At 36.0% G+C, this 13,129-nt stretch overlaps 1 protein-coding gene across 1 annotated transcript in view; it reads left to right on the forward strand.

The window, feature by feature from the left end:
* LOC139961740 (adhesion G-protein coupled receptor G6-like) overlaps positions 1-6,674 on the forward strand; it is a 51,798-nt gene extending 45,124 nt beyond the window's left edge. Inside the window, exons 11-13 of the mRNA XM_071961181.1 lie at positions 618-889; positions 1,578-1,653; positions 3,536-6,674. Of these exons, the coding sequence (XP_071817282.1) occupies positions 618-889; positions 1,578-1,653; positions 3,536-4,229 (1,042 nt within the window). The 3' untranslated portion in view covers positions 4,230-6,674. The remainder of the gene's footprint in view (positions 1-617; positions 890-1,577; positions 1,654-3,535) is intronic.
* Positions 6,675-13,129: the final 6,455 nt, after the last annotated feature.

Consider the following 13,129-nt stretch of genomic DNA (forward strand, 5'->3'; position numbering starts at 1 on the left):
CGATACATAGGAATAATTCCGCGATTGCGACTGAAATTAAATTTTTTCCAAAGAGTATTGAATATACAATAAATTAAAATGATATTACAATAAACATCACTTTCCGAGAAGGGTGATATATTTATCTTCTTTCTTACACATAGTCGTTAAAATAGTAAGACGTGGTAGGCAACACTCCTGTACCATTCAGCATTAATTGGAATAATATGTATAACGTTGTTTGTTTTTTTTACTATACGTGGTGCTCACAAATCATATTTTACGTTTATGACAGTTGCTATATACGAGATCTGACAATAAAAATGTTAACAATTACTTAAACCGGAAACAGTAGCATTAATTTTTAGTATATGAATATATGATCCGACATTCTATAGAAGGTAGTATTAATCCTCGTCTGTGTCATAGTAAGAACGTTACAAATGATGAGAACACAGACATTCCAGACACGAAAAGACAATTTGCAAATTTTTCTTTTTGTTTTTTGTTGTTGTAAATTGCGCAATTTCGAATTAAGTCACCAAGTGGAAACGGATGCGGTCATATATTTCAACGATCTTTTTCTGCCTTTTTTATGTGTTTTTTTCTTAAATTTTTATTCGTTATTAAATTCACAGAAGCTTACGGAAGCAGCCGTCTGGAAAATTACTGGTCAATCTCTGTGCTTCTCTCTTTTTTCTGAATCTGATATTTATTTTGGACGGTACTGGAGCCATCACCGGGACAGATGGTGGATGTAAAATAGCTGCCATATCGCTTCACTACTTCGTCCTGGCGACATTTTTCTGGATGGGGGCTGAAGCCGTTAGCATTTACCGCTCTCTCGTGGAGGTGTTCCAGGGAAACAGATCCAGTTATTACGTTTGCAAGTGTGCAATATTTGCTTGGGGTATGTGGTATAGCTTTCTGTAGGATTTTCGGTGTTGAAGTTGTACGTTGTTCTTAATATAGGGTATAGCCGCACGGGGGGGGGGGGGGTAGAGAGTATAGAGAGGGGTAGGGGTGGGGGGGTAGAGAGGGATAGGGGCACAAACCGACGTAAGGACTAAGCTATACGGTTTACTAACATAAAGCCAACAAGTTAAAACAGTAATTCCAGTTACAAGCCAGTAACAAATCAATACCGCTGACAAAATAGTTACACTACACACTTAAAAGTGAAACATCTTAAGAGCTGATTTACCGAAAGAAAGAAATAAAGAAACAGCTACAAAAGTATAATTCCAGCAAACAAAACACCAACAATGATACTGTATACTGTGACCATACTAATATAATACCCTAAGAATTGCATATATACTTTATGAGTCTGTAAAAACCTGTATTTTATCAGGAAGGTTCAACTACAGCTGACAAAGTACATTCAGTATTGTAAACAACTTTGAAAAGTTTTATATATGATTACATGAAAACGAAATCAATCTATTTCTGAAAATAAGTTGTGAATTAATCTGTAAATGTATATAATTCATAGCGCCGCAGATAATTAATGACTTTACTCCATTAGAAATGATAAATTTTTGACAAATTGCATGTTTTCTATGTCTTTATTTTGTTTTATTTCTTATTGAAACCAGGAGGTGCTTTAATACCAGTTGGTATAGTTATGGCGGTTGATTTTAATCTTTACACGAGACACCCGGCTGCAGATATGTAAGTATATGAATATAATTAATGATAATAATAATTAATCAGATAAAAGCATCTCCGTGCATGGAGCCATCCACAAGAATATCTTAAACTTTAAAAAATATCAATTTTGGAAATTGGGATTTGATTAAATTTGATTTTTTTAAATTTTTACCTATTTTCCAGCTCTAAGAATCGCCGCCGAAGTATTTGTGTATTTGCGACATTCAACTGATTATTGTTAAGTTGACATTTGTATATATGCAATTATCAGTAATGTCGTTTCGTCAATGAGTTATAATGGCATGTAAATTTTGTACATTCGTCTCTCGAACGACTGTGTCATCTTCGTATCTCCCCCAATAAACCTTGAAGATATTTAATAATTGCAACATATCCCACCACCTGCGCACATGTATTCACGTGCATGGTGGCTATTACGCCACACCAAATGTGTGTCAGTTTTTTTTTTTCTTTCTGTACGATATGTAAAGAACTTATTGATTATTAAATATGCAGTTTACCTTAACCGATCGGCATCGACGTTTTCGTTGTTGCTTAAAACAAGGAAACTGATATAAAGAAGACTATATCGTTGGAGGGGGTCGAGTTTTTTATCTCTAGAATATCTAACAACGCCTGTATAAACGGGTGTAATATTGTTTGAATCTCGCTGAAAGTTTGTCGAAGGCGTACTTCAAACAGAAACTGCAAAAGCAGTTGAGAGTTCCAAAAAGCACAAGGTTTCTACTACAATAAGTATTCAGGGGCGGCGCTACGAGAGAGTGAGAGAGAGAGAGCATGTTGAAAATGGCGAATCCTTTTGCCCAACCCACATTTTCCCTTCAATCACACCTCCCCCCTCGCCCCCAAATCTTTTCCCCGCATCATATATACGTTTCACATTACTCAACCTTTTTGTACTTACAGCTCAAGACGTCTTCAGAGGCTGCAATAGAGCACGGGGGAATCATTACTAACAGAAACCCTCCCCCTCAACTCCCCTCCCCCCACCCCCAATGGTCCCAGTCACTTATGTATGAGGCTCCACTAAATATAGAAATGCATTTTCTAAAAGATTATTGCAACAACAAAAAGGTTGGGTAATAGACAATCAACCACACTTCTAATCAATTTTTTTCCGCGCGTTAACCATTCTTTCTAATTTTACATTGTGTTGCTAGAATTAATAATTTACTAGTCAACTAATTAATTTGATGAATATTTTAATATTTAAACCATTCGTTTGCCGCCAAACATGCCATCAACACTGTTCAGTCATCTCGTTAGATTACACCCACGAGTAGATCACAGATTGGACGAAAAACCGAAGATTAAAAACAGTTTGAGTTGATCTTTGATTACTTTTATAAATGAAAAAAAAAAAGAGTTGAAGAAGTTTCCTCATAAGACCCATAATATTGCTTCAAGGTTGAGTAAATTTACAATGCGATCAAAAGGTGTAATTGTGTAAGTAGTTGGCTACACTTTTCTCTATTTTTAATTCTTCTTTATCGAGCGTGATACTTGTCAAATATGACCACATGAAAACAAAATCTATATTGAATGATATTATCAGAGCTTTATGCTTGCTGGAAAATTTTATTAAAAAATCCTCTTTCAATCATTTCAGTATCTGCGCATGATTTTTACCACAGAAACGTTTAACCATATTTAAACATTTTTAACAAATTGCTGATATCAACAGGTTTTGTTCTTTATGATTAACAGCAAGGACCCCCCCCCCCCCAAAAAAAAACGTATCTACACATATTTAATCTTATAAATTATCTACCGTTTCAATGGTTGGATTATGTGCAGTTAAGTGTGGTATTATATAGATAAGACGACATAACATAAGACGACATAACATAAATTTTTTTCATCCCCGTTTTTCTTTATATAGATGCATCCTCTCCCAAGAGAATACCGTGGTCTATTACCTACTTTACCTTGCTCCGTGCACACTCGTTCTGTTTGCCAATATGGTCGTTTTTGTGCTGGTTTTGCGGGCGGTTTTCGCCTGTAATAAACAAGTCCACCATAATTCAGCGAGACTGCGCCGGACACAGGTCGGCTGTGCGTTATCAATCACCTTCCTCTTAGGGTTAACTTGGCTCTTCGGTTTCTTCGCGATATCTGAAGCCACTTTACCATTTCAATATATATTCTGCATTCTGAACTCAATGCAAGGTTTCTTCATATTCTTGTTCCGATGCGCGCTTTATCCTGAAGCGGTGCGCTCTTGGAGGATGTGTTGGAAAATGCGCACACTGTCGGTGGATCGCCACATTAACAGCTCCAACGCCCAGAAACATAGCTCCCACAACAACCCGGACCACTCCTCCTCATCGTCAAACTCCAAGAAGTCCAACAAAAGCAAACAGAATACCAAAGTAACGTTCGCGTCATCCGAATCGAACAAGACTTCATTCAGATGGTTGCGTCGCAGTGACGGTAAGGATTTGACGTGTATCAATGACGTACCTTGTCAGGAGAGATACAGGCCCACGGAATCCTATGATGAAGGTAGGAACAACAATGCCCTCTCCATCGAATACCCTTTCAGGTCAGGTGTGACCGAGGAAAATAATGTTTGAGTATTGCATAACCATGCAACAAGAACAACATTGCAGATGTTTTCGTGCTGGCTGATCGTCCAATTGAATACGACAATTCTTGTTTTGTTTGTAGTAAATGGCTTTTAGTAGTATCCTTTAAAAACCAAATCAATTACAGATTAGCTGCGTTAACATACATTCAATATCTGATGGGTAGATACGTAGCTTAGGCCAAATGATTCTTGTGTTTGAAAGTTCGATTACGCTCAATGACGTCATAACGTATCGGTATATATATATATATATATATATATATATATATATATATATATATATATATATATATATATATATATATATATATATATAGTTTTTCTTTTCTTTTTTCCTTGACCGACAAGAAAATACATTAATGTAAGAACAGGGTAGTATAGTGGATTACTTTAGTATATGAATACATGTGTTCGATTTCAAACTCTTGTACAGTATTTTTGATTTTCTTTGAAGACGCTTATTCTTACCGCGAAAATATAGACGACTGAAAAGAGACTATTTGACAACACCTTTAAGTCAATGCGGTTGTATCGAACATAGAATATAATTTCTCTGCCATTCATCTTCAATGCTATTATATAAACGGATGCTTTGAAATTGCATGTGAGAGTTGTAATAAATATTATTTTATTTTATCATTATAATTTCCTCGTCATCTTCTAAGCGTCATCTACCACCAAAACTGAAAACCAGGAGCAATTTCCCTACCTCCTTAAATATTCAAATACGGCAAAATGTACTTATTTATTATTCAATGTTGCCGCATTACTAATCCTCTTAATTTGAATGAGCAATATGAAATGTATTTTCCAAATAAGAGTAATAATCTACTTCATCTTCTCCGCCCTAGAGAGCAATGGCAGTGTTTTTCCGTTCCTTCAGTTCCTCTTTCCTAGTTTTCATCCCATCTCCCTCCCTTTCCCCTCCCTCAAGCAAAAAAGTTTTCCTCGTATATGTAAACGGTTAGGTATCAGCTTCTACTGGTTGCCAGTATCATTTGCTTTTAAGAGATGTGAAAGATTAGTGAACGTATGTACCTTATATCTCGTCAATTTTGAGGACAATCACCCAAGATAGAGCCTCGCCATAAATACCAAAGAACTTGATCCACTCACAATCCCCAGTCCCCTTAAATTAAGACTGTAACCGTGATGATAAGAATGTGCAACGTTTAGTTACAAGTTTGAAGTTAGAAGCAACAAGGCATAACCAGTTAAAATTCACGATTACCTGGTGTTCATAATCACGTGGGTTGGAGCAATCTGTTTTCTTTGTTAAAAGGGCAATTATGTAGGTGAAACAGGCTGTCGGTTCCCCTTATACGCTTTTAAGAATCACAAACAAAACAATTCGTGATAATTCTGCAGGGATCCCCGTTTCCGAACATTTCAATCTTCATAAACATTCTCCCAAAAACCTAACTGGTATTTTAATGCTAATATATTTTCTAAAACAGTACTCCTTATTTTGTCAATCATATGAGTCATATCTTATTTCTCTGCTTTTGCCTAATTATGTATGAGGGCCAGTAGATTTGTGTCCCACCTTCCAATTGTCAATTCAAAACAGCATTGAAGTATATATAGGCTAGTGTGTGTTGGTCTCAATCACAAGCTTGTGTGATGCCTATACTCTTACATCTATAAAACATTTTAATTTGTTATAATATTATGTTCAGCAACTAATTGGTTCCCCGGTATAAATGCATGGGACACCAACACGCTTGATATTTACAAATGTAGTTTAATGTATGTTTTATTATTTTTTAAATGATGTGTGTGAGACCATTACTCTCAAATAACTTTAAAGATGCATTTTTAGGAAGGATTTGCATGGTACTTTGGAAATGCATACAGTTTCACTGATTCTGTAACTGCAAGATGGAATAGCACTGTATGCAAAGTACAAATTCCATGTGTGAAAACCACCTGTAAATGTTTGTTGTACTGTTACAAATACTAATTGTCGTTTGATTATAATTTAACTTATAATATTTAAGAGTATTCTCATGTATATTAATTTACCATTATAAAGTCATAATTAATAAATGCTTAATTTGCCAAACTCAAACAAATATGCATAGTTAAGTTAGAGAATTAAAATGTTGTATCCGCCTATACGTAGATTACATTTTGTTATTTGTCTAGATAAGAAAAGAAATTTGTCCAGGTATAAAATATTTTTGTGACATCAAGTCCAGTAAAAACATAAGTTTAATAAGCAAAAAAAAAAAAAAAAAACGCAGAAAATAACCAACTTGTGATTAGTGTATAGAATGTTAGAAGTTGCTTTAAAAAAAAAATTCTCAATTCACTGAATTCAAGGAACTTATCGTGTTTAACGCAGCATTAATACGAACTATTGTGAATATTACGAATGAAGCATTCGAAAAAGTAGAAAACTGATATATGTGTAAATAAAAACAGTACAGGAAGCTAATATTTTCTATGTTTTTGCATTTGTTTTTAAAACGCCCTGCGACATATGTGGAATTGTGCGCGTACAGATAAAGGACTGGGGGGGGGGGGGGGCGTTTTTCAGAGTATACATTTACCTACAACAGTATAAATGTTTTGCAATTTTCCGAGGGCATTTACTTATTGAAATTAGCAAGATACCTCCACTTACAAACAGGTTAAAGATTACAATCAGAAAAGAAAGATACCATAAATATAGTTTTTATGTTCACAATAGACGAGCATTAGACCCTGTAGCCTATATCAAAATGTGTGACTGAGACACTTGATGAAACTAAGGTACAGTCTCAGCAGCATCTCATACGAGATCGTACAGATAACGCTACAAAATTTTAATTCAATTTTGGGACAATGTCCGAATGATTATCAGCACGTTCTTTTATGGTACGTTAATGTCATTCTTCAAAGCCGTTGAAATTATCGGCAGTTCAGAACTTATCTTATCTTAGAAACAGTGTATTCATTATCATGTATGATCATATTTTAAATACTTAGTGCTTCGTAGCATGACATGAAAGTACCGTGTATAAAGCGAAATGTCCCGAATGAGTGACAGTAATGGTTTCGAAGTATGAAAATTAGTTTTACATCTGCCTTGTCGTGATAGCAACGATGAGTCTCTGGTCAACCTATAGTCTGAAACAGATTAGGAATGCACACACTACACAGTATACGTACATGGTATAATCAGGTGGAATAAGACGTTGGTAGAAGAAAGACATTTGTAATAGTCGGAACTCGAACCAGTCAGGGTGCTTTCCACAACGTTTATAATTACTGCCCAAAAAAAAAATATGCTAGAAAATCAGAAAATGGTCATATTTAAAATTTTCAATAAGCTTTTCCCTCCTTTCCTGTGCCCCTTCGAATCACTGTTTCCTCATTGAAACACACTTGAGATATAATTCTAATTCAGAGTGAACCTCGCTGTCTGAGAATAAGTTATATAAAAAGATCCGGAAAGAATCAGAAAGTCCTGAAAATTATTCATGAAAACCGCTAGTATTTAGCTTAAAAAATGCATGCTACAAATTTGAGGCCAATATTGAGGACCCTTAAACTGAAACAAGAGATTCATCTTCACACTGTGGCTACGGAAATGCTAGGGATAGATAGGTTTTTCATGAGACAAAGCCTTCCTGGTTATTCTCGTTTTTAGCAAAACAAAATTTTTCTGCTCCTTCGTTACAGGTTCTTCTTTGCCTCCTTTTTTTCTCTCTTTCTACTTTTGATATCTATGGATATACTTAGCTTTCCAACCATCCCTCACTGATAAATAACTTTGTTCAAGCTATTATGAGAGCCCATTAGTGCCATCCGAATTTTTTTTTTTTTTTTTTTTTTTTTTTTGATATCGTACCAACGAATTGATTATTCGTTAAGGATGAATTAAACATTTGTGGCAACGAATTATTTTTTTCTCGAGTGGCAGTTATGGGCTTTCGTAGATTATCGCCATTGAATGACACTACATGTGTACACTATTGAATATAAAACTCAATATGTGTAGTTATGCTGCGTTTTGCGTTGACTCACAGTCAATTTGACTAAGTCATGTAATGTTCTAACGATCATGCGTAATAGGATGGAGACGGAAACTTAAATATTGACGCATTATAATCGTTCTTTGTAGCAAACATTTGAAGCTGATGCCATAATTTCAACGTTCCTGGTGCGGGTTTGATGGATCGAGTAATTGACATTATATAGCCCTATACAGTTTGCATCTCTCTTTCACTGACGTTTAAGTGTGTTGCGTACCGCATTGTGTTCTCTGTGGTCAACTATGACCGTACCATACCCATGACTTCCCCCCCCCCCCAAAAAAAAACGTAATTTACAGCTTTAAACATCATCTGTTTAACGTAAGCTCGGTGATCATACTATCAATATGTTGGCCTTTCACGAGTAAAGGTTCTTCTGTTAAACGATGACAGTAGGCCTATAGAGAGACGAACATTGTTGCAAAAATCCCGATGTGGAAAATGCAGACAAAGCAGCACGTAAATGCCCATTCTAATTGACTACAGGTACCTCATGTGTGACGGACGTAACTCTCCATTAAGATAAAGAAGAGAGAAATATTCCATATGTCTCTCTCCTGACGTTCTTAATTTATGTGAGAATCTTCAAAACTGAATCCAAACTCCTTGAACATATGTCAACGTTTCCAAAATATTTAAGGTACATGAATGCTAGGAGCTTTTTTCATCACTTTGTAGGGAAGATTTTCTTCTATATTCAAGTCTTTCCTTGATAACTTTTATAGCTTTCATATTCAATGATGATCATAATTCATGTGCGCTTACGATTTAATTTATTAAAATGTTCAGTGATGCTGATCGCCATAACAACAGTTCATCGGGTTCATTTTAGTTATATTAGGTCTATCAAAATGCTGTCAAAGGAGCAGTGCATGCCCATGTGATTATACGGAATAACGGAATGTTACATTTATACTAACATCAAGGAGTCTTACAAGTAATTATTCTAGCCGAGGTAGTTTGCGTTTAACTTTCCTTAATCTTGATACATTGGTCATGAAATAGTCCGTTATTTTACTCCAAAATAATCACAGAAAGAATGAAGTCAACCCTAACTTAAAAGTTGTATACAAAGATATATACGTTTATAGATATATATATGTATATATATATAAATTCGATACGAAATCAAGCGTGGCCACTCCTTGTTTCATCATCGTTCAACCCGTTCGATTCGAAAGTACATGTTTTGACAACTCACTGTTCAATATTGATGACATCATAGTTCTATCCACCTTTATTATTATCAGTTAGGCATAGGGCTACATTAAATGGTAGCATGATATGTGAAGGATCATGCATTTCCGTTAACAAAAGAACGGCCTGCCTTCACATATATCTTTCGCAACCAACATACTTTGTTTTTTTAAAAGAAAAGTCAAACAAGGAAACAAAACAACTTCATCAATTCTCAACCCCATTCCCCTTACATTGAGTCTCTTGAGACTGTAATTGTGTAATCCTGACGGTGTACTACGATAAGTGAGAGGTATCGCGAAACACATCGAAAAAGAATATGTACTGCACACGATCCCGATTAAAGGTTCATGAGTGATCTATATTGTGTACACATGGCCTAAGCCAAAATACTATGGACATATTGATAGCGAGGGTGTCGATAAGTGTGTTGCTGTCTACTGTACGATACCTCATAGTGATACAATCATTCGATGATTTTTTTCGCGCAATCACTACCAACTACGTGGAGCGTACAGCACTTAATACGTGCCCTGCTTGTTTGAGGTTGTTTAAACAACAAAATAAATCCTTGGTTATAAAATGGGAAAGGACTTACTTGCATTTTACATCTAAGAGGCATCTGGCAGTTGGATCCACATGTGTCAAGGACACTGGCTTGTTATACCATGCTATTTAGGCCTTTACTGGGGACAATGTATATCGCTTATCGGCCTAACCAACGTTAGGCTACGGTATGATAGTCACGTTTGACAAAGTCGTATTCAACTAGTTCAATAGTTCAGCAGAAAGCGTTTCCTCGAATTCCTTGGCAATCCAGTCCAGTTTAAAAAGATCACGGGTTGTTTATTAATAACAGAATTGTTGATTACACCTCTGAAACTGATGCAGGGGCCGTTCCTTGGCTAGTTAGTCCTTTAAATTAATTCAGTCTGCTCTGCCATTACGTCACTCGGTTTGTTGCTATGTACTAACCAATGGGAGCACGTATTTTGACGGAGGAAACATCCCGACTATTCGCAGCTGAATAATGGTTTCGTCAAACGCGTATTTTTCAATTTTTTTAATCCCTTTGCCTAAAATTGGTTACGCTGGTAAGAGGCTTACCTTTCCCTGATATAAATAGATCAAAGCTATACATAAAACAAATGGGACATTGGAATTATAATCGAACAATAGGAGTAACACAGCAGGGTCTCTAACAAGAATTTACGTTTCGATAGTGTTTGTGTATGTTTGCAGGGATGTGGGGTAGGGGTGGGGTGGGGGGGGGGGGGGGGCGCGCAGGAGTATTATATTCAAGTTAGGCTTAATTCGACGGGATGACAGGGAAGTGACTTGACAACCATTGTGTTCCCAGTATAGCTTATATAATACAACACTTAATTATATACCGGCCATTTGATTGGTCAATTGCTCGTCGATTGCATGCAAAATCCGCTCTATTGCACTCTATGAAATAGAACCATGTGTTATCCTTTTTTGATAGCACTTTTTTTCAATGGTAAGAGAGCAGAGAAACCTGCCTGTTCAAAACAATCTGTTGCAGGAGTGTATTTTACATCCAATTATATCCAAATTTGAAGGTGTTGTATAAAACAAATAATGAATGGTTTCCATTCGTGCAATAGTGCAAATATTTCATTCGTTGAAAGATGTAATTTGTTCCATTCAACTCGGCTGAACATTCCATCTTTCAACTCATGAAATATTTGCACTATTGCACTCATAACCATTCATTATTTGTATACTATACGACACAGTATTCACGAACGTGTGTATATACCCGTACGTACACTAAGCTCAATCAAACAAGGATAGGCCTAATCCAGAGTATATCTTTGAAGGCTTTGTCTATATAGGGATTTGTACAACTCAGAATACCAAACATACCAGGGTTGAACTTTACATCACGCCATTAGCATTCATAAATAAACCAGTTGGACTTAAACTGTAAACAGAAATTCCATTCCTTCAATTGTTTATCTATTTGATATCAAAATGAAACCGAGTAGTAAATTGCAGCCAATTTTACAAGAAGTATATATAACGAAATTTGTTAAGATCGTACCCGATTTAAATAAATGACATCAAAATCCCCACTTTGTTGTACTGTATATCTAGACTTAACAGGACCTCAGTTAGGGCGAATATAGGTTTCAAGTCAATTGGTCGTCGTGGGAGAATACAAGTTACACTCTACAGGTTTCTAACAGAATCTAAATGCTAGTCACGATAATCAACTCAAACAGCTGGGCTAACTTTTATTCGATAAAACGTGTAAGAAAAATCGGGTTTTGTTTATTACGGTATTATTTTTAAACTGTGTCCTAATAATCACTGCTCACTCTTTCTTATCTCATTATGTTAACATTTTTTAATAAGAAACGGACGAAGGAAGTTGATATATAAATACTTTTTAAGAAAAAATCGCCTAGGAAAGACCCTGGGCACGAAAACCAAACTACTGAACGACTGATCCGCTTCTAACCCCAGTCCCCTTGCATCGGGACTGTGACTGTGTGATCATCGTCAGGTGTGCATCACCATTCCCATCGAAAGGGAACAGATACTACACATACAGATCTTAGCGAAAAGGCCGAGAAGCGATCTATAAATGAAGTTGATATATAAATGCACAGGCTCAGTACATGGCTTGCAGTAGTTTGAAATATTTTGTGTACTTTAATTTACCACGGTAATTCTAGTTAAAATCACATGACCTTTGATGTTTATTCAGATCTATTTATTTATTTTATTATTATGCGTTAGGGATAAAAACAAATACCGAAAAACGATATGTAAGATTCCAGACAAATGGGGATAAAGTGGGCCAACTTTTCACAAGAAAGAGAAGTTATCCCTCGAACAGCACAAAGAGCTTTGCAGGTCCTGCATTAATTTTGCTTTGCTTTGATGTACCCTATTATTTCTTGAACGGAGAATTGAACACGTCATAGTGTTAATGAATATTCATTGATATTATACACGATAAAATGCCCTCGTGAGACGAAGTGCCAAGACAATTGCCGCCTTTTGCATGATATCACTTGCAATGTAGACAATCAAGAAGCATTACACGAAAAACAAAATCTCGCAATCGTTATGAATGTGGAGTTTTGGTTGGCTACCATCAAAGCACGTTGCCATCCCATTGGGAGAACATTCTCTGGGATGTATCATAGTAAACAAAGTATAAAAAGAAGAAAAAGAAATTTATGGCTTTTAGTGATTGATAAGAGCACATTTTTAATTGATTTAAGGCTCACAGCACTAAACCGAATTAGATGTAATTGCAAAGTTCCATCTTAAGATTATATTCGTTTCCCACTGTTTTATTAATATAGAAGCCAGGATAAGGAAAGACACATTTACCGAAGAAGGAAAAGAATTAAAAGAAAATCGGCTGCAATATATCATTTCGTCTGGCACCGTCTATAGCGAGAAGGAAGGAGGCTGTACAAATCAACAAAGTGCTGGGAGGTTATCAGTATTTGATAGTAAGTCAAATAGTCCTTTATCGTGTTCAGACTTTAATTAAACATATCACTCCCCCCCCCCCCTGCCCTTACTCATACGACTCTGAGCCTCGTCTCTAATCGACACTCCACAATGTCTTTCAGCAATTTTGTTACAGTGGCGTGTACAGGATTTCCAAAGTGGAAAT

Source organism: Apostichopus japonicus, chromosome 20 (assembly GCF_037975245.1).
Source record: "Apostichopus japonicus isolate 1M-3 chromosome 20, ASM3797524v1, whole genome shotgun sequence".
NCBI classification, from domain to species: domain Eukaryota; kingdom Metazoa; phylum Echinodermata; class Holothuroidea; order Aspidochirotida; family Stichopodidae; genus Apostichopus; species Apostichopus japonicus.